At 40.1% G+C, this 23,585-nt stretch overlaps 1 protein-coding gene across 1 annotated transcript in view; it reads right to left on the reverse strand.

Moving 5' to 3' along the window:
* Window positions 1-19,752, reverse strand: part of rgs7a (regulator of G protein signaling 7a) — a 56,130-nt gene extending 36,378 nt beyond the window's left edge. Inside the window, 2 exon segments of the mRNA XM_051960077.1 lie at window positions 18,365-18,480; window positions 19,423-19,752. Coding sequence (XP_051816037.1) covers window positions 18,365-18,380 — 16 coding nt within the window. The 5' untranslated portion in view covers window positions 18,381-18,480; window positions 19,423-19,752.
* Window positions 19,753-23,585: the final 3,833 nt, after the last annotated feature.

Consider the following 23,585-nt stretch of genomic DNA (forward strand, 5'->3'; position numbering starts at 1 on the left):
GCAGCCATTTGCCAAAATCAAAAAAGTTCATTTTATTTCTCATTAATGTACACTCAGCACCCCATCTTGACAGAAAAAAACAGAAATGTGAATTTTTTTTGTAAATTTATTAAAAATGGAAAACTTTATTTTATTTTATTATTTATTTTTTAAATTTCATATTTTTATTTCTTCTTTAATTTCATTTTTAAGGTTTGGATACCCTTGAACACTTATTTGAACAAAATATAGATTCTGATATTGTAAAGAATAATGCTGGAGATGTGCACTCATGTTGGAATAAATCCTCATTGTGAAGCAACCCTTACTTGCACTGAAGTAGAAATATTTTAGAAAAACACACTGAATTACAAGACAAGGCTAGAATTACAAGATTTTAATAGTAAGAGGTCGTGATCTAAAGTGGGCCGGTCTGAGGCATGAAAGTCCGGCCCTGCTTCACACCCAGACTTTGAGTGAGTCTGTTCCAAACAGCTATAAACACTTTTGTCTTCAGACAAGTCTGGATGAGACGCCAAATGAACTAGTTTGTTTTGAGCAGTGACACCTTTAGTCTCAGACCCATAACTCTCCTCCTGTTACCCACCGGTAATAATGTGAGCTCTTTTTTTTCTGAAGATAATAGAATTTATGAAATATAGATGTTACCATGGTCACAATCTTGTAAAGTCACACAAGACTGAATCTCTGGAGGTCAGTTTTTGCTTCAAGATGTCACCAGACACAGATATAGACCAGAACTAATGGCCATCATTCGTGATATGTCTTGTGAAACTCCCTAATCTCACAAATAAATGTTTATCCGCAGTGCTGAACACATAATCCTCTTGACTGTAGTTTATTCAGAAACTAATTTCAGTAGATTGACTGTAAGTTTCCAAGTTGAAAATGAGAAGCAAAGACTATTAACAGCCCAGAGAGTGGTGTCCTCATTTGATCTAGTGTCGAAGGTGCCTGAGTGAAAGAAAGAACCACCAGTCACCTGTTTTACAACCTTTTGGATCTTTGTTAGACTAATTTTTAAAAGAACCTTGTCAGACTTTACTTAGCAAAGTGAAAATATGCATGATTTTGGAAGGCTAATAATCTTAGTTGCACTTGCTGAAGCTCAGGGAAAACTAAAGTAGTGTTTTCTGGTAACACTAATGTCCATTTACAGTCCTGCTTCAAAAACATTAAAAGTCTTTTATAATGTACTACTTCTCCATTGTCTCCTTCCTTGCTGGAAATCTAATAATACAGACTCATTGGAAAAGCAGTCCTGTGCACAAAAGCAGAAGCAGCAGTTGATGTTTTGTCATCTGCTTTGATGGACAGCTGGTATTATCACTATTTCTCTCCAAACGCTTTCCAGATGGTTGCTAACAGATCCATCCACAATGCGCGTCTTTACAGTATTTTCCATCAAGTTGTGCCGCTTTTTACAACTCACGGCCTCCTTCCTCCTCATCTCCCCAGAGAATCATCATCTGTGGCATATGGCTGCAGAAAGATGTTCAATATTTCCCCTGACTCTTCAACGTCTCCCTCCCCGAGGGACAAACTCTCTACTAGAGAGAAAGAGACAAGCATTGAATCATGGATGAGAGGTAGTCAAAGCCAGCTATGCTGCCTCCCTGGGAAAAAAAACACGAGCATTTATCCTCGTTTGACATTGCCACCATTAATGCAATTCTTGCTCCAATTTTGCCAGCCAGTAGGTTTCTGCCATCTCATGCTTTATGCAAACACAGCACATTTTAAAGTATTCAACAGTTCCTGAAGGACTGTAACAGTCTTATGTTCCAGCGCTGATTAAAGCGCCATTTGATGACTTTTACTTAATGAAATATTAACTTTTAATTTTATAACCATTGTAACTGACTCTTAGAGGATGTAAAAACCCTCTTTTGTTTAACATCAAATGATGCAGAATTTCTGACCCATCTTATGGTATCTTGGCACATAATTATAGCTTTCATGAGGAACAGCTGTTCTCTGGTTCTTAATTGGAGTTATTTTTCTGATTAACAGATGAGACAGGCATTATTGATGCATTTTTTTGCATGTGTTTCTCTAATCTGAACAAACGGAATAGTGTACTACGAAGCGAGATTAATGGGTTAGAGAGGTATTTTGAGCTTAAAGCTAGAATTTCCATGACTCACATGATGCATCAAATTGAGTCCAATAAAGAAAATGTGGATTATCAAAGAAAGATTATAACCACCTCAACAATACTCCTGATCAGAATGTTAGGTTTTGTCAAGCAAGCTAACTCAAAAAGAGGCTGACTGTGTTGAACTTGCTATGTAATACACCCCTCCAATTGGTTTATTCCCCCCCCCAAAAAAAAAAAAAAAATGAAATGTGACGGATTGCAGTTTCAATTTCTGATCTTCTGTTCAGGGTGGTACTACCATGCCAAGAGCTTTACCAATATTTCTTATAAATATAAAATCAGTTCAGTGTTTTACAGCCTGCACATTTAGCTTTGGTTCACTCTCTCTGGCATCAAAGAGGTAGACAAAGTTAGCAACTGAAATAGTGGTTCATTTAGCAGCCAAAGAGCCAGATACACTTACATGACCTTCAATAAATGTTAACGTTGCTCTTTTGCACTTCATATGACAATATGTGACTGTATACTAACATGTTTTCCATAATGCGCCAATGCTGCAACTACACTTGTTCCATATTCTCGTTTGTACATTTATTTAATCCCTGTATCTTGTTTTTGTGCTGTTACAGAAACTGTAGTAAATCTAGCAGCGACTTCAGCAATTCTAGCCACGCAGCAACTCTGGTATTAGTGGTAATCGTGAGTTTGTAGCGGGCTGGAGTAAGAACAGGGTCAGTAATGATGACACCACTATAAAACTGTTTGCCCTTTTACAGTATTTGCTGAAATGCAATTATGGGCCTGATACAGCTGACCCGGGACTCCCACGCTCAAACACACACTCATTTGTCCAGCATCATTTCTGTTTTTATGGTGTTATCTTTATTTGTTTGAATTCGTCTCATCACTGTTGTGCATCAGTTTTTGATGTATTACCCCTGGAGCTCGACCTTCATTTTTCAGTCTACGTTTTAGTAGTTTTCTCTCTACTTCTGGAGTGATTTGGTGCTACCGGCTGATGGTAGGATTGTGTTCCCAGGGCAAGGCCTCTCTCTCTTTCTCTCTCGCTCCATCTCATGCTCTCACACTCACCGTCTCTCTCTCACTCTCATCTTCTTGGTGGGCGGGTAGTGGGCGCGATGACTAAGCCAAGGTTAGCCATGTGCTAGAACATAATCCACTGAAAGCCCATATCCCTCCTGCCCACCTACCATGATTTCATCACTCAAACAGTGTGCTATCATAAATTAGTAGATAAAGGAGGAAGAAAAGCTGCATTACTTTCAGATGTTGTGTGCAAAAGTTTGAGCCAATTCATTTGATTGCAAATGGTTGCTACAGAGTGTGTACACACTTCAACAAGCATCCTATCATCGATTCATCAGGCATAAACACTAAACTGATTTATAATTCAACAAAACAGTAAAAACAGGCTGAAATTTAAAGATGATGTTGTGATTTCAGCACTATTTGTGATTAGCAATCTGCAGTTGTTGACACTAAGGATTCATACTTAGGGGCACTTAATAATCATGCTTGTATTTTTGATGATTAAACAGTGCTATCGGGCCATGGGAATATTGTAGCGTTAAATGAAATCATTCCTATAGTTAATCCTTCATCACGGCAAGCCTGTTAGCAGCTTCCAAACTGTCTGGCATTACACTTGAGGAGTCTTATCGTTGGGCACCAGAGAGGATGTTTACGTAGACTAAACAGACAGACAAGGAAGAAGAGGTAAAGGATGAGAGGGAAACAGAGAAGGAGAAACAGGCGAGGGAGGCTGGGTATGGAAACAGAGAAGCACTGGGAATAGAAAAAGAAGGGAGGATGCTTTCTATTTTTAGGTCCAGATAAAATGAGAAAGAGGGGGCCTCACTCCTCTCCTCCTCCGCCTCTCTCCATCCCCTCATATCCCACATTCCTCCTTGGCACGTGCAACAGACACTCAGGACGGCTGTATGTGCCCCGAATACCAATAAGAGAGAAGCAGCTGGATACTGGCAGGCTGACATTCTTCTGCCTTCTCCTGTCTGCAGAACAGAGACAAGGACTGGGTGTCTGACAGGACACGTACACATGCACACTTCAGAGGACACACCAGTCAGGACAGACAATAAACCGATAAGGGCAGACTGTTTGACGCAAGTGACACTTGAACTACGGAGCAATGAAGATGATGGACGATAGGCTTTGTCGAACCTTTCGAGGCGATGGAGTGATTCAGCCTGTCATCAGGTGGAAACCATTAATATAGTGGTGCTTCATATGGATAGACAGAATACCTCCCTAAATGAAACAGGGGTACTATTAAAACTTTATCACTGCAGGATTGGATGTAGACGATACATCATAACTGTCAAAAAGGGGTTGTCGTCTTTTCAGCTGCGCGCAGTTTCTCAGATTGGGATGTTGCAAATGAGACCACTGTAAAAGCACATCTCCTCATTTCAAATATTCATGCAGGACAGCTTCATTAATGGCAAATCTTGTCATCCTCACTCTGATATATCCTCTCACTTGCTGCAATACCAGCTCTTTCATGTGCACAAAGGGCTCTGCTGACACAGGCAAGGGAAGCCAATATCAACAAATCAAATCTGTCCATTGCGTGGAATAGACAGACACTTCCTGCGGTATTCAGATGCATTGTTAAAGCTGACCTTGTCTTCTTCCATTCTGCTCAAAGTTAGACAACAAATTTTATCTTTCGTCCACTGCAGAGATCTCGTGAACATGTATATATTCTCTACCTGCGATGGGGCTATATTGGGACATGACAAACACTGTTATGTGCAGACATCTATTTACAGCCTGAGCAGAGACGAGGCGGAGAATCTGATATACAGTATGTAGTTATCAGTGATGGACAGAGTAATCAGATCTTTCTTTGTGAAGCAAAAGTAGCAATAACAGTATAAAAAGCCATGAAAGCAATATTTCAAATGGTGTATTAGTGTTAGAAGATGCAGTTTGTGTGCTGCTGAACTGAATAAACTGTGTCTTACAGGTGCAGATGTTAAATCAGTCCCTCTATGAAACAAACACAAATCTTATGCCAAACTGAATCAATAATATGACAGGACTAATTTTCTAATTTGCCATGAAAACCATACTCTTAAGTTGACATATTCTTCGAGAGCAATTTTGCTTTGTTATCTTAGTTGCCTTATACAAACACTGACCAGGCATGCCATTATAACCACCAGCTTAATATTGTGTTGGTCCCCCTTATGTCGTCAAAAATGTTCTGAGCCATTGGGCATGGACCAGAGGACCTCTTAAGGTGTCCTATGGGGTGTGACACCAGTGGGACCTCCTGCTGATGCTTGATCAGAAATGGGTCTAGGAAATTTGGAGGTCAAATCGACATCTTGGGTGATTGTCGTGTTCCTGATTGTTTGATGTTTTTGTGATGTGGTGGGGTGCATATTCCTGCAGGGGTAGATCCGTGACATTTGGGATTGTTATTTGCATGAAAGAGTGTGCTTGTTTTGGGACAATGTTTATTTTGGTGTCTAAGTCTCACTAACATGGATGCCAAATCCAAGGTTTTCCAGCAGAGCACCACATAGTACCACTACGATCCATGTTATTCCTTTACCTGTCAGTGGTTTTAATGTTGTGGCCGATCGGTGTATGTTTGTGTGCATTCATGCATGTGTATATGTATGTATGCAGTCATACTTGCATACCTGAGTGGCATGGCATTTCTTTTTTTATATAGACATTACATTTTATACATAGAATTTTGCCAGTGCCTGTAGTACATGGCTGTACAAAAAAGTTTAAGTTAACTAAGAAACTGTAATCAACCCATTTGACTGAGATACAAAAGATTTTTCAGAAAGAAATAAAGCAGTTTTAGTTTTAAAAAAAGGTTAGTTGAGTAAACTGTTCATACATTAGGTGATTCTATAAGAATTATAACAACTTCATGAACTGATTCTAGCTTTGTATCTAAAATCATTTAAACATAGCTGTCAAACAAATACAATGCAGGAAAAAAATACAATTTAAGCGATCTAATATTACATTATATCATTTAAGTATAAATTACAGCACTTGAAGAATGCACTTAGATACTGCTATTGATACCTTTCATTCTTTTATTATTTTACAGCATATAATTGTCAGTAAAAGATGCATAAACTCAGTTTGCACTGCGGGCTTTCATGGACTGAGCAACACTCCTTCAAGTGTGCAGATGTTTGCTCACTCCGACGCACAGACTGGCAGAGGAATACACACACATAAACCCTCATGTTCCGTCACTTTGCTAGCTAAGGGTGCACTGGACACATTGTTGAAGTGTCTGAGATAATAGCATTTGACAGACTACTGGTGTGGTTGTCATGGGGATCCGATCAGAACAGCCGTCAGCTACGGCGGCAGAAAACAAAACAGAGGGCAGGAGAAAGCACAACTGTTCCACACAGCACTGTCCGCAGGAATTTCATCTCTCAATTAGCAGATGAGACACTTTCAGGAGTCGCTGCATGAGAAACAATATGAGTAAAACAATGGTTACCGAGATAAGGGTTTCTACTGAAAGAAGAGGGACAGCGGCTTTGTTTAGGCTTTCAATAGCAGTTTTGGAGTTGAACTTTCTAGCAGCTCCCTGTAGCTGCAAGGCACAAAGGTGCTTTAAGGTCAGTGCTGTCTTCAGCATGCTAGCAGGTATGTTTACCATTATAATTTAGTGAAATATTATGTGCTAAATAGCTTTAAACATAAGTTAAAGGGCACTCATTGAAATACTCCTAGACTGTATAGACATAAAATTTTTATACTTTTGATACATTTTTCAAAATTTTTATTTTTCATGTTGAAATTCAAGATCAGTGAAGTTACCATATATGTTTAATTGTCAGTTAGTGGTAAAAAAAAAAAAAAAAATTCAAAGAAACGTATACATCATGGCTTAGCACAACTGCTCAACTGCAAAATGTGTGAGTTTCGTCAACTAACCATGGATAATTTGATGTTTCGACCGCAAATATGAAAGAGGACTGAGCCGCAAGTCTGTCTTTTTACAACTTCGGAGAAAACAGAAAATCTGATATGATCCAGGCCTCTGCTGATTGGTCAAATGTCATGATGTAGTGTGCTGTAACACAGAGTGACTGTCGCTGATTGGCTGGTTGAAAACCACATGCTTCTTCACCTCACTGAGAGGTGGGACCAACGCCATATTTAATGTGTGTGGAGGTTAACCTATATGAGCACTTGCCCGATAAAGGGTTCAATACAAGTTTAGGTCAGTAAGTGTAGCTGCAGGTGATGAAATGTCATCAATCTGCTGGTATTTGATCATAAACTAAAGTATAAACAAAATTATAAAGCTTCACCCAATGATGAGATGAAATATTAGGGTCCTCATGTGTCATATGGGGAATATCAATTTCTGCACACAATCTCAGGAAGCAGCATTTGAGATATATACAGACCTACAGACCACCGCAGTCATCCACTGAATCATACACAACCATATGACAACCTCAGGGACTTTTAAGTGTGTAGACTATATTAATGTTCAACTCAATTGCCAATTATATCTGATTATAGTTCAGAATAAAATGACAGATTATCTTGTTTGTGTACAATAAATGCCTGGACGATAAAAAGACATACTTAAAAATAATTTAATGACATTTCTTCTACTGAGATTCTAATTTATCTCCTCGTATTTGCACCTCCAGGCATTAATGCATTAAAAGAATGTAGGCTGCTTACTGCTTGCTTTCACAGTGCAGTTTCTTATCTCCCTGTATTTACATCAAACAAAAATTCACACCTCATCTGCATACTCATGATATTTCTTGTTATAATATAACATTTACTAGCTCGATTATCAGATTGTAGACGCTAAACATTTGTTTTTGACATAAGGATGCTCTTGTTGCAGCCAAAGTATCTCAGAATCTCACGCCGCAGTTGCAAGCAGTTTGTTTATGACTGGAAATCATTATTTTTTGCTACATTTGGCAGTGAAAGGCACAAAAAAAAGAAAGAAGCGGCAGCAGGCTGAGTCAAGATGGCGCCTGAGGTTTAAAGACTAGGATGTGCTGTGGATGGCTGTGCTTGCTAAGCTGAACTAATGGTGTGAAGCTGTGAGCCTCGGTAGGTTGCAGGTGGAAACTGCTCAGCGCACTACAACCAGCAAGCTGAGAATGTGCATGTGTGTCTGATGAGGTGGGATGAGCACAGTTTTAGACAAAGGTGTGTCTTAGTCTACTTTGGCAAATGAAAATGTACCTCTCAAATGTAAGAAAATGGACCCTTTGGAACAATTGTTGTTTGACTTTTATTATTTCGCTGGTATTGGATTTGCACACTGGCGCTCAGTCATGGCAGGCTAATCACTGAGACATGATTGCTTCTGGGAGAACGACACCTCATTGTTGAGAGGGGCACCGAGCTGCAGGGGGACAATCATGCCGGCAGTCTCAGTTACAGTTCTAGTCAATTTGGATGGAAAATGCCACATCCAATGGTTGTTTGTTTAGAGAGAGTCCCCAATAAAGCTGTGAGTCACGAGTGAATCATTTCACACAGGAGGAGAGATGACTGTGCTCCAGCAAAGTCTAAATACATTCCTCTCTTTCTCTCTATGTGAGGATAAAAGCTGACTGGAGTGGCATGGGCTCTGACTAGGGCTCTGATGACTTCAAAGGGAAGCGAGGGATGTGAGAGGAGGGGACAGGGGTACAGAGGTGGATGGATGTTTTAGTGGTGGTGGGGGTGAGAGTGCAAATGTGTGTCAGGGACAGCGAGAGCCAGACAAAGGGAGAAAGTTAGTTTGATATTGGGAGTATATGAGGAACATCAAAGACCTGAAACTGAACAAAAGAGGGCATGGGAGCGGGAGGAGGGGAGAGAGAGGAATAAAAGAGACAGAAATGAGAGGGCAAAGTGTGAACACCAGAGCGAGAGACAGACAGTGATAGAAACTGGGATGAAAAAGTTGGAACCGAGAGAAACGTTTTCACAAGTCGACACAGGCAGCAAGAAAAGTGGAAGGATATTGTGCAGAAAAGCTACATTTTTTGCTCCAAGCTGCCAAAGTACACAGCAGAGAAGAGAGGTAACGCATGAAATGCTCTGCAGAGAAGATAACAAGATTTCATATTTCTGTTTACTTTTGAAGGCTCTCGACGTGCAAATAAGATTTTAGCTTTGCCAATTATTTGAGGCCGCGGTAAAAGATACAGAGGATGTTTTGGAGAGCGGCATTCCTCCAGTTATTTCACTTGCATTTTGTAGAACGCTTTAGTAATGTAATCAAAAGATTTGAGAAGCACTGACATTTAAAAAACAGCAGTTTAAGAAAATTAGTTGGGAGAGTCACAGTTCATATTTCACATAATGGATCTGATGTTTGATTTAGAAACAAACGATTCATCACGACCAAAGTTGTGTCTACATTGCAAGAGATGCAGCAGTACATATTAGGATGACCATTCTGACCTGTAGGGAAGAAAGAAAATGGTGCTGCTGTACCAAGGAATCACTAGATGTAACTTGAAGTTGAGATATTTGAGAGGCATAAATCTACAAAATGAGAAGCAGACAAGATGTCAAGTTTCTACAGCAAACAGACACGACGTCTAATACAACAAGACATAGAGACAAGCAGGCAAGTGGGAATTTACACATTGTAGACGATGTGTGGGAAGGAGCAAGCCTTCACCAGAAACGACTGGGGAGTACATTAGAAGTAGAGACTGCAAGCATGGACGTGGTTTACATGCAGATAGTGCTTGTAGAGACGGAGGGATGAACAAGAACATATAGGTGTTTGGGACCGATGTATAGAAGTACAGCAAAGAATTCAGATAACATTGTCACTTGTAGTCCAACATTTAGCATCTCTGGCCTCAATAAAACCATCGCTAAAGACAGCAGAAGATTCACTCTCAACTCTGGCCTCCCTTAATCTTTTGCTAAATGTTGTGCTGAAATTAAATGACCAGACAGAGGCAATGCCTGAGTCAGCTTCTATCTTGGAGCCCAAGCTTCCTTAGACCGTTATATAACCCTAACAGACAGGACTAAAGACTCCAGCTGTGGCAGACATACACAGAGAGAAGAGCTTAGAGCAAGAAAAGCCGAAGTATCAGTTCACTGTCATCACAGAGCTCCCAAAACCATCACTTTACATCAAGCTACATGGTACTAGATTTTATGTACTAACTTATATTTTAAGAGTATAATTTGGTGTTATGTGATTTTGATCATATTTAGATGTAATTTATGGGCAATAAGGCTTCATGTTCCATGGCAACATTTAATGCAAATGAAGAAAATAATCGCATTTGGATGGCCATGTGAGATGCCTTTGATGCTAGACACCCAGGATCAGTCAGTGCCTTGAGCTAGGTTGCCTAAAATGAACTGTGCTCGACTGAAAATCAGTTTATTTTACCTCGCTCACATGCACATATGAGGATTTTTATGTGCTGCGAGACATATCATGAGCCAAATAAGCAGTGAATGTCGTGATTGAATGTTTTTGCCAAGAAACTGCAGCATAACAACAGGCAGCTCTCCACTGAAGGAACTCAGGACAGAGAAGAGGCCCCATAATCTGACATTTTAGCTAATCTGGTTGCATTTGACCACAACTTCAACTCCAGCTGTCCCAAAATCAGCAATTAGTAGCATCTCCAGTTCTATAAGCATATCGACATGCTCTTAAAATAATTGTCTAAGTTATTTCTTCAGATTGAACCTTGACCTAGGCTGTCATACTACAGGGGTAGAATCGCATGATCTGTTCAACTGAGGATTTATTCAATTTTACCAGAGGTGGCCAGCACCATGAGGAGATAATTTAGGCAAAAAAGAAAAAAGAAAAAAACTTTTGTCAGAAAATGACATTATTTTAGGAAGGTAACGATACAGGAAATTACACTGAGCCCAAATGATGAATTTTTTTCCCTGCTGATGGTGATGTTTGCGTTGATTATTCTACTACTCAACAAAGACACACTGATGTGGCAGAAAACGTGCAGCTTGTTATCCTCTCAGAGTTTAACCAGAAGGCCACTCTGCATTGGGTGTTTTATCTTTCACCAAAAGTGGCCCTGAAAAAGGTTCTACAGGGTTGGTTTTTGTAGTCAGTGCATGCTCAAAGATTCACGCTACCCTACAAGTTCCTGCAGTATAAAACAAATTGGGACTCGAACATGAACTGAGTCAGCCAGTCCACTCCTACTCCAATATTAAAACTAATATTTAAGTGTTTGAGCATCAGAGTTCAAGGTGGGTTGGTGTGCTTGAGCTGCAGCAAGGGGTAGTCCAAATGAGGCAGCAATGTGGAGTTACATGTACGTCATTTTAAGACTTAAAAGGATTATTTTCAAGGGAAAAAGACATTTTTTTCTGATGAAAGGGGGTGAGCTTTAAGGAGTTTGAATACCAGGAGAGAGAGTTGCAATCTTTCTTGCTAAGCACTACATAAAAAAAAACATTGACACCACTCTCACACATTCCTTTTCCACATAAAGCTCCACTCAGAAGGTTTAGAGTAGATACTGTAAAGACTGTAAAACCGACTTTGACCTCACACCAAACAGACAGACATCTACCATTTCCCCCCTAAAAATGTGCAACTCTTCCTTTACCTGCCACAGTTTCTCACAGAAACATAATAAAAAAAAGCTCCACTTTGTAAATATTTTACAGATGTGTTCAATATGCATGGTTTGTGGTTTACACTGTGGCATCTGTGTGTGCCACAGTTTGATTTTTGCTACCACCACAGAGGGGCACTAAAGTCAGGAGTCCTTTTTAGTGGCTTCAGTGTTACGTCTAACAGAAAATAGATAAATATAAGAAGCATTACATTTACCCTCCCAAAATATATGCATAGTCAGTGAAAGTAAGTCTCTGCAAACAGCAGCAGATTGTCCCTCTAAAGGTTCTGGGTCTCAGTAGATCATTTTTGTGTTTAAGTTCCTGCTTATCCGTGGCATTTTTATATTGTTTCTTTAACCCACTGAACCTCAGGCAGTTTCTGGGTGGTTTTTTTTCAAATTCCTGTCAAATTTTTACTTACAATGGGCTCATTTTTCACTGCAATATAAAGTTCTGCACCTCTATGATAACAGCACAACCATGACTAGAAGTAGAAAGAACTCAAAAACATTGTCTGTGCAGTGTGATGCAGTTATAATACCACAAATCATAAAAAAGGGGAAAAAATATTGATTATATATTTTACCAAGGCAATGGAATCAACATGTACACCATTCTCCCGAGTGCTCACAGGTGTCTGGCTATAAGTACGCAGATATTTTACTCATTGCATTTTTAATTTTTTTCCATACTTGTCTCCCATCTGCTCTTTGTGAGCACAGTCTGCAGTTCAGCCCAGTTCAGCTGGAAAGTTCCTAAATGTTTGTCACGTGACTGTTGGTCGCAGCTGAGTCACTAGTGGCTTCACAGTTGTGCCAAGGAGCACAGATTTTTTTATTGTTGTTGAAAGAATGTGATTAGAGCTAGCAGTTTATTTTAAATGGCACATGAATAATTGTGACAGAACGAGACAGAATAATAGGATTTTTATTAAATATCACCATTCCAAGCTGTGATTTGGTTGTGTTTTCCAGTGGAAGCGTGCGTCACAGATGACAGAATTGTAGTTGAATATCTGACAATTCATTATGATTTTCAGTGTGGTTTTTTGTGTTCAGTGCATTAAAAGCCATGTGGATGGACTTAGCCTCCTGTGGCGTGATGAGATACCAGACTTACGCTACAGTCACCTGTAGCTTCGTGTCACTAATGCCAGCCTTCCTAATTGGCGTTTACGTACTGACGTCAGCGAATACGGGAAAAACGGATTAGTTTGCATCGCATAAAGCCATAAATGCCAATTTTCCAACCAACAGTGCCTGCCAAACTCCCACACTTTGCCTCAACAGTGTGTGCAAAAAAGAACATGCATGTTTTCATACACAGGAAGCGATATCGCCTGGCTGCCAAGCTGACATACAAAGAGCCCTACTTCACACACAAAGATTTCTCTCTGATCTGGCAATTATAGATCATCCCACCTCACCCCCCTCTTCTCTTTTTCTCCCGGTCTTAGTGATCTTCTGATTGCAGACTGAGGGAGACAGGCAGCACAAGAACCCTTCAATCTGGCTCTTAACTGCGAAAAAGCCGAAAATGTATTCAGTTCCCTCTGCTTTATGACTCATGAACAACGTAGGATGGTTGGGAAATTGTATTGATAAGAGGGCAAGCCAGTATAGGGTAGGTTTAACAGATGCAGATGAGGCAGAAATTGAAAACCGCTCTCCAGTGTTCCAAAGATCTCGGTTGAACTTGTCGCAGTCAAAGCCAGGAATCTGACTGTTAACCCCACCTGAGGTTTCCAAGTTGGTGCAAAATGTTCTGACCAGAATCTAAATTTTGCTTTTTAATGATCTATGATGTCATATGACTTTACAGCATCAAACATGTACATTAGTTGCTTGCTTGTGTCTCACAGTGCTGACTTTATGCCAAGACTCGAGGCATCAGTGAAATTAAAATGGTGACCGAGCTCCTAGAGGGTTAATAATGACTCCCGTTCTGCATCATCAAACAATACTGTATTACTGCTGTGTTGCCGGGGAGAGAGAATGTCTTGTTCTTGCAAAATGATCTCTTGTACACAACCACTTAATCAATTGACAAATCAATAGCATGCACTAATACCTTTGCCCTATTTGTTATTTCTGTTTGTTCATTACTTCATTACTGAGTCTCACTGAGGGGGAATGGTTTAAAATCTCACACTGCAGCATCAACATCCTTTTTATAAAAGTCTGAAGCGCAGAAATCCCTGAAGCTGAAAACACGCAGAGAATGCCAACATTATAAGAGGGAACGCTTGTGAAGAAATGATCATAATAATTGTGACTTGACCCTTGACTATTATTATTCTCAGGCAGCCGTTCCTATTGTATGTTGTATGCAGAAAGTATTTGGAGCTGAAAATGGTCTTAAAACAGAAATGAACAGCTGGAGTTGTTGGCAGTTGGTGATGTTAGTTGTCATATAACAGACTAAACTGTAGTCATAATTCTAACCATGACATGTCATGTTTTATATGGTAGCATAGCATGAAATCAGTGGGATGAATCTGCTGAATAATGATGATCTGATGCACATATTCATCAGGGACTCACAATTCTTTTTCTTAAACTCATATTTCTTAATGGACTGGGACTAAAAGTCAGTAATTACACTTCATATAAGGATGTATTTTCTGTTCTTGCTTGGCCATAAATACCTGCACTCAGTGTATTTACATTTTCTACTGTAAATGTGTGGGAACAATAACATCCGCAGACTCATACACTCTTTTGGCATCACTGTCATTTTCAGAAAAGACCAAGTGTCACCAAGGACCAATTACTTCAAAATGCACAGCGCTAACCTCTATTTATGTAAGCAGTGCACTGTAAACGTAAAACAGCACTCTCCTGTACTGACTAAAGAGAAAAAAACATCAGTGTTGCATGGGCTCAGTGATGGGAAAAAAGCACAGATAAAATAATAAATATACAGTATAGGATTAATGGCTCCACATAGAGATAGAAACCAAACTGGCTGCTGGAAGAACAATTACTGGATACCCATCGGCAGCTAAGATGTAAATAAGAGTAGGCTGGTGCCTCAGCTGTCAGATACTACACCACAGAGGAAGATCACACTCCAATTTACTGCAAAAACATTACACTGTAATCTTAATGATTGATTTAATCTTGCATGGAGTCCCGAGAATCACATTTTTCCACACAAAAAATGGAGAATCGGCCATTGTTGTGAGGCAAATCAACTCATTTGAATTCTCTTCTTAATTCAACTGACATTAACTGATCTTTTTTTTTTACAAAAATTCTCTAAGAAGTAAAGCTGCAAGTGAAATTTTCTGACTTGCAGATTCTAGATTATTAGATTTGTAGCCAAATAACTGAGAAAGATGAATATTTTTGCTGTGCTAATTGAAAGACTGTCAATATTGCCTGGTGGGAGAAGAAAAAGAACAGTTTCAGCCAAGAGAAAAAAAAATCACGTTCTCTCTTGCAAGACAGAAAACTTGCAATGGATAGCAGCCAGAATGATGCGTCACGTATATTGCCCCATTAATTCTGATCATCTTTTACCACTGTCTGTTTTCTTGCTTACCACTCGCTTCATTGCAAACGGCACACACGTGCACGGTCACGCACATATGGGAACGCATACACAGTCGCACACAAAGCGCTGGCTGCTGAAAGAAGATGTTCCCTCCTCATGCTGAGTGGATATGAACTGGAGCTGTTTTAGGATTGCATAAAAAATTCAGGACTCTCTCTTAGCAACATTCGCCCTACATACAGCACACACACATGCTCACACATGCATCACGGCATTATTTATGGTGCACACATGTGAGGAAAAAAAATGCACATATGGAGTACGCTGTGGTACACTTGATGATATGCGCCTGACATCATGTGAACAGCAAGACATCAAAGAAGGGCTTTATATAGTAAGTAATGATCGAGAACATCAGACATGCGGTGCTTATCTATCGAATCCATGCATTAAATATTATGTCGACATTTCTTGATAAACTGGAGGAGTTCTCGCACATTACTTGTCTCTTCTTTGGATTCATATAGCAGTTGAAGAAATTTTCAGGGTCACCAGCGACTGTCGCCAACAAGTCGGTTTATCACAAAGCCTGCTGCGTGTGTTTAAGCGCGTCTTTCTGCGCATGTTATTGTTTAAACGGTGCTCATTTGAATTTTCAGGATAGCTATGCATCTGTGTGTTCAAGCAAAGGGACTCGTGCGCACGTGTCCTTGAAGAAAACAGACATCTCTGCACACATCTCCACAACAAGCAGGTCAACACCTCAGCTCACCCATCCATTTTCATTAGACGCTAATGACAGCAGCGGAGGGGTGGATGGGCCAGAGACAAAGACACACCGAGAGAGTGGAAGGATATAGTTATGCTCCCTGTGGAAGGACTATCAAACCACTATCTGCTGCCCTCAACCATAAAACTCCCTCTGCTAATATTACATAATCCTTCCACTACGATATACTACTAGCTCACTGTCAGCTATCGGGTAGATGCAGCCAGTCGCTTCACTATCAACATTTTATACAGCGTTGTGATTGTGTATTTAATGATTTTGATGTACAAGAGGTCTTAGAAGCAAAACAGAGCATAAAAGCAGATTTTCCACTCGAGAATTCAGCACATCTTAGCGTGGCCCAGTCAATGTGGGTTGCAACACCTCTGCCAAGCCCATCTCCATCTGAAAAGCATTTGGGGCACCTGCTCATCCTGGCGGTATCCACATGTCTACAGGCAGTGCTCTTCCAACTGCAGTTTGAGTTAAAACCCACTCCAGAAACATGATTTCATCCTGTTGCCTTCACCAAGTTCTTTCATTCTGCAGCGTATCTAGGTCAGCCAGTGTACGGAGCCAAGCTGTGGTCAAGTGCTAAGAAGTGAGGGAAGTCTATGACTAAGATATTAATGTGCTCAAACAGCTTGAGAACAGATTGGTTGTAAAATCCCTTCTTTACTCCTAAAACATGAAGAAATAATATTAAAATGATAAAATTTGCATCCTGACGGTAAAACCTGCAAATAACTACTGAGGCAAAGGATGCTCCGCTTTTTTTGCATACTTGGTTACAGATCCTTCATGGTATAATTGAAAGAGCAGTACTTTGAGATCAATAGCAAGAGAGCGGAAGAGACATCGCATGCAGTTGAACAGCTAGAAAGACCTCAAGTCAATATTTGATGCACTTGTACAGGATGCAACCAGTTTTCCATGGTTTTGCATATTTTGATAGTGTAGTGTTTTAAAATGGAATCTAATAACCAACTTCCTTCACTGACACCACAAATACAACCAATCAGACTAGCTAATCCCATCCTCTTCCTGAATAACCCTAAATATTTAGTCAACTTAATGAACAATCTAATTCTGGAGTCTGTCATTTTGATTTGGGAAGATCACGGAAATTGTGACTTATGAAATTGCAAGTGCTCCCTTTCTGCTGCAAATATCTCAACACTTGCAGCAAGTCTTGTCCCACACTGGCGGTAATATTGCCTAACACGCTGTGAGTGCTATAAAAGACCGTCGATCTATGATATCATGCTAAGCCTGTCCTGTTCCTGGTGTGCAGAAGCGGTCGCTGATAGAATAGGAGCGTCTGTTGATGGGTGAAGAGAATGAAATGAAGATATTTGCTCAATGCTTCAGTCATCCACGAGTAAGATAAGAAAATGATCACTTTATTGGTCTGTCTGAAGGTGAACTGAAACAGTCAGTGATATGTTCAGGTGCAACAGTAGAACTATTGCCGATATTTAATAAATGTACAGATCACAACAAGCTAGAATCCATCTGCACTTACTGAGCATTAGCTTTTGTTTGGTATACACTGAAACAGATCAGAAAAAAAATCTCAATTATTAGACAATAGCAGTGCCACCAGGGAGCAGAATCCTCTTCTGGTGGTAGCAAAAAGCAATTTTCTAAATGGCTTATTTGTGGGTTTATCTTAAATTTAGCTTTACTGTTTTGATCCCAAGAGAAGAAAAGATTGCAATTAAATCAACGCACACAAGGCACAGTGAACAAAACTTTGTCTATCTAGATTTTGTATTTTAAGTTTTAAAGTTTCTAGGACAAACTATAATTGGACCCCAAGTCTCAAAGCAAACAAATATTATCTTCCTTATAGATTATTATTTCATTAATCTGCTCAATATTAGAGCAGGACTGGATTATGGTGTGTCAGCAGTGGGGCATTTCACTCCTTACTATTTCCTTATTTTCCTTATGCAGAAATTCCCTACTAATGGTGTAATGAGCAATAGTTATCAAACCATACACCAACATGTTAGCAATAAAAGCTGATGGTTTAACTGGGAAATGTGTGCATGCATGTCAGGGGGAGTGTATGTATGCATATGTGTGTGCGCGGTGCGGTGTGTGTATGTAAGCATTGCATGTCATGTATGTTGCAAGAGGGAAAAATTGCATGTTCTCTCATCAAGCTAATGTAGTGTCACAACCCTAAATCAAGCATGGCACAAGAACACTGTCTTGCCATTAGTATTAGCAAATTCCATCGCCACAGCTCATCGTCAAGTAAATTGGATGCAAGAGCAACCACACGCTCACACTCTCCAAACACACACAGACCCCCAGATGGACTTAAATAGCCAGCTGCCTTAACCTTCTGTACACTATCATTGTGGTGGACTCATCCGGTAACCCATTGGTGCCCGTCCACACGTGTTGGTCTGTGCCATGATCCAGTGAGTAAATCTGCCACAGGAAATGTCAGGTGCTCCTGTTGTGGACAGATGGATATTTTTGGTCATCAAAAGAACATGGAGCATGATGTTACCTTTTGCCAACAATTTGCATGACTTGTGGCCCCTGCCTGCATCATGTTTCGGCATTACTTTGACATTTCTAAACGGAGGCAGTTGTGCAGATTGAGCTCCGCAAAACGGTGTTCGCGTCTTACAGGTCTTGACAAGGACAATATTTTTTAAGAAAGGGAGTTGATTTTTTTTTTTTTTTTTGCACGAGGTATGGTTACCCCCTTTGATGCAAATTGTCACTGAATGGGGCAAAAGTTCGACTTGAAAAACAATGATAGGTACCATGACTCTGCTGCTACCCTCTTCATTGAGCATCAACCTTGTTTACGTCTGAAGATTCTGCACACTATACATTCTGTGGATGCATCCCTGAGATTTGCAATAAGGGTGAAGAGACCCTGACAGCGGTGAATGCAGTGGGGGGAAAAAAACCCATAACAACACAACGTCCAAAGCAAGGTTCTCTACAATTCAGCTTCGGATGCATCCACTCGGGCATGAGCAGCCATAGTCAGAGAAATGTGCAAGACTGTGCAAATGTAATCGCATGCACGTTCCAGTTTCATCGTGCTTTCTTCTTCCTCCTTACGACACCCACACGACATCCTTGGGAGGTTTTTTAGTCTGCAACACTAAATAGCCCGTAGCATTCAAACAGCGAAGTCATGTAAGCTGCTCTTCACATGAGGCCGATCGCTCTACTACACTGTGTTTTTCTTACCACAAAGCCACTGCCCGTTTCAGCACCTTGGACAGCTACCGTGGAGGGGTTAAAAAAAAAAAACACGCCAGTTCTTTTTTTCCGCCCCCCCTTTCTTCAATCACGCGTAAATACACAGAAAACACAGCGACACTGGTCACCGGAGGAGAAGGATGGTTGAAGGGAAGGAGGAGGGGGAGCTTACCTGAAAAAACACGCAGCCCGCTATAGGACTCCTGAATCCTCGCAGGGTTGGAAGCCTGGTCCGTCGCTGTTCGGTATGTCAACTGGCAGACATAGGAATGTGAGGGGTATTCATTGGCAGCGGGAGGAGGCAGACATTCGGCGGACACTTGGTTGTTGCACGGCTCTCCCTCTCTCTCTATTTCTCTCTCTCTCTCTCTCTCTCTCTCTCCGTCTCTCCTCTCCGCTTTCTCCAAACGATGCTCAGAAGCACGGGCGCGCCGCCTCAGAGCCACCGGGAGCGCGCATCGATCTGTGACCAATCGCGTGTGAGGAATAAATTACAACCCGTTTTGGAGACACATTGCTATTTTTCCTGCTCAAATTGCACCGCAGTGATGGTGCTCGATCTGAAAGCTGGATCGAGATGGAATAGAGATGCAGGTACATTCGCTTTGCCAGCTTTATCAAAGGTCAAGAAGGGACATAAAATCAAGGGTTTTATCGTCCATTTTTCCTGAAACTCTCTTGTTGTCGCAGCTGTTATGAGGTTTTATTCATATGCTGATATTAATGCTCCACCAAATGACATGATGCCTCACTGTGCAGTAAATAAAACCCTGTAGTATCACACTTCTGTCTGTTTTGTAAATCTTTGCTGTTTTATGCAGATCTGTTTGTCTGAATTACTTGAACTTGTGGTAGTGGTGTTCACAGGACTTTAATTTCCCCCATTCACTGTTTGCATTTGACACTTTATAAGGCATTCTTCACTTTAGTACATTTATATTCATTTTATATTTTATTCTTTATTGTGCATTTTGGATCCATTTTCTATATCTATTATATTTTACTCTTTCTTGCTTGATACTGCAACAACAGAATCAATCAATAAAGTAATTCGATTCTAATATTTCTGTTCTGTTCAATACATGTCAGCGCAACAGTAACAACAATCCAATAGCATGCTGTAATTCTACACCAAACATTTATCCTTACAAACTTTAAAAGCAAAGAATATAGGCTAGGCTATGATGTTGTCATGAAGTTGTTTATTTGTAGTACGCTTCACTTTCACCTAAAATAACCATTAACATCATTTGCAATCAAGACTAAGGACAGATGTTTTACAGATGTGATTAACTGTCTTCATTAAATCTGCATGCAGTCAAAAAATGAATGAGCAATTGCAAAGAAAACCAGTGAGAACTAAGGTGAAAACAGACCTTGGCAAAGTGTTTTTTTCTGCCTTTGGTGAATCTGAAACAAACAAACATCAGGCTTTAGAAAAATGAATTATTGAGTGAACATTTTTACAAAATCTTAACAGACTGCAACTGTAAAAGAAACAGATTGGGTGTTTGTTCTTTCAAAACTGTGAGTTGCAGTGGGGGGAAAAATGTTTTCTCAGCTGCATCATAAGATTAGTTATTTCACTCATAATCGACACTTTGAACAAAGTTGTGTCAGATCCTGACAGCAAATGTAAGAAAATGATGTAAATTAGGGATGAATTTCTGCGACTCAGTGCACTGACGGCTGTAGAGATAAATGAATAAATAAGTATGGAAATTCTTCAATTTGCTCCAGTCTGTGGCTCTGAGGTGTGCAGCAGTCCAGGCGTGAAAGATGGCAGATGTGCCCCCTTCTCATTATGTACCGTATACAACTGTATGTTTATCTGCCTTCTGCGCTCCCTTCCCCTTTTCTGTCTCAGGGTTCAGGCTCTCTACAGGGCTGACCAAACATGCAGTCCAATCACTGTTTCCTGTGAGCTACAGAACTATAATAACGTATAACCATTGTGGACGTGCTGCCATAACAACTTCATAAAGATAACAGATTAGTAATCCAAACAGAAATGGGCGTTTCAACCTGGAGTGACATTGAGTCAGCTGATGTCCATATTTCATCTTATCATTGCATAATTTTCTTTGTGCCCTTATCATCTGTTTTGTGCACTATAGATTTTTTTTAAATGGCTGTGCTGCAAATGGGTCACTCCTTTCAGACAGTTGTCCAGCGTCCATCAATGCCTCCTAAAAACATGGACCTTACATGCTTTCATAATAATATAAACACTTGGGGAAAATTCCAGTTCATTCTAGTCGTCTCAGCAATAAAGTTATAAAAGAGTTTTTCATTATAATTTCAATTACAACTTGACTGGTTAAAGACTGATAATGGTACAAAATGGAAATTGTGTTCTGAGTGATTTAGGAAAAATGCCAGGCTGCGCTTCAGGAAACTAATGCAGCCTTTGATACAAATGACCATAAAATAGTTCTAGACAGGCTAGGAAAAGATATATGGCTGTCTGGTATTATCTTCATTTGGTGTGGTTGTATAAAGGACAGGACATGAAGCTGAGCAAATCCCTATCACAGGCAGATTCTCCCACTGCTAAGTTCTTGGGCCTCTATTTTAAACCCCTTATATGCTACCTTAAGGCCAGTTCTTGAAATCCTGCAAATTACCCCTAAATTCACTTCATTCCTGCAACTTGAAAACGGGACTTTAGTCAGAGTTGGAAATGTTGCTGTTATAAGGGACTCACATGACCGCAATGGTTGCATCACTCTTTAATCATCTAGAAATAGCAGAAATTACAACTTCATGTCCACAGAAGAGTTGGAGAAACCTGCCTTCATGTCAGCATGGTGTGTATAGCAGCAGCCCCTTGTTTGTTTCTCCCAACAGAGCACCAGATCTCTGCAGATTCATTCAGGATGCTGCTGTCAGAACAATTCTTCTATTTTTTACTGGCTTCTGGTTAGCGATAGAACAGATATTAAGGTGGTGATATTAGTTTCTAAATCACTCAGTGGCTTACAGCCAAAATACAGCTTTGATATGTTCACCCAAAATATAAACCCCTTACGAACCTGTTGTGGAATTACAAAGCCCACAATGGCTGCGGGACCTTGCATTTATAGTTGATGTTACAGAGCACTTGAATAATCTGAAAAAACGTTACAAGGGTGCAAAAAAATGATCACCCAGTGTTATGACAGCATACGTGCATTCAAGTTGAAGCTAGCATTGTGAGAGACGCAGCTTGCAAGCGGTGACGCTGCTCATTGCCCCTGTTTAAGAGATGTATGCGCAGCCAGCGTCAATGCCGACATGAGCCAGTACAAAGACAAGATGACGAGATTGCTGTGGGAGTTTGAGAAACGATTTCAGGTCTTAAGCAAACTCGAGACAGAATTCACAGTTTTTCGCTCACCATTAACAGTCGAAGCTTCGGATGTGCCCTCTGACATACAACTTGAAATAATCGATTTGCAGTGTGATGTAGAACTGAAGGACAGATATGCCTCTGTGGGCTTGGAAACATTTGATCAGCATCTCCTTCCAGGCTACCCTAAATTAACAGCACTGGCTGCAGAAATGTTGTGCACGTTTGGGACGACCTATCTTTGTGAGCAAGTTTTCTCAGTAATGAACATTAATAAAACAAAATTGTGCACAAAGCTCACACATAAGCACTTAACTGACATGCTGAAGTTGGCTGCTGCTCAGGACATGATGCCTGATACTGATGCACTTGTGCAGGCTAAAAGATGTCAAGTTTCAGGAGCAAATACGAAGCAAGAATAAATCCTGTAAAATGCTGCTTTAAACATTGTTGCCCTAAGGGGAAAAAAACAGTTGCTAAATGAAAACTTGCTGTAGTAAATACTGTGAAATTCAGTGTTGCTCATCAGATTCACTACAAAAGTGTTTGGTTGAGTGGAATATTATTTCTAATGGATGCATCATTAGAAATAATATTCCACTCAACCAAACATGTAGTTTTTTTAATGTATATTTAGCGTATACATTTTATACACAAACAAGGCAGGTAACAACTTTGCTTTCTTAACTGTCTGTATAAAATAGCTGCTACTTAAGATTTAAAGGTGTGCAGAGTTCATTTAGGTTGTTCACAATTACTTTTCAGATGTGGAAAACGGATTTCAAAAATGTTCTATATCTTGATAAGTTTGATTTTTTTTAATTCCACGACTATGTTTTAAGTTGCACATACCTGTGACTAAATATGTTGTGCCATTGTACAATCACTGTGATCAGTTGTAAAACACAATGCACACAAATAAATGTTAAACTGAGTCATAGTGTTGTTGAAATTACACTTACTTTAATCTCTGGTTGTTTTTAATATAATTTTTAAAAGGACAG

The sequence above is a fragment of the Acanthochromis polyacanthus genome, chromosome 15 (assembly GCF_021347895.1).
Source record: "Acanthochromis polyacanthus isolate Apoly-LR-REF ecotype Palm Island chromosome 15, KAUST_Apoly_ChrSc, whole genome shotgun sequence".
Taxonomy (NCBI): Eukaryota; Metazoa; Chordata; class Actinopteri; family Pomacentridae; genus Acanthochromis; species Acanthochromis polyacanthus.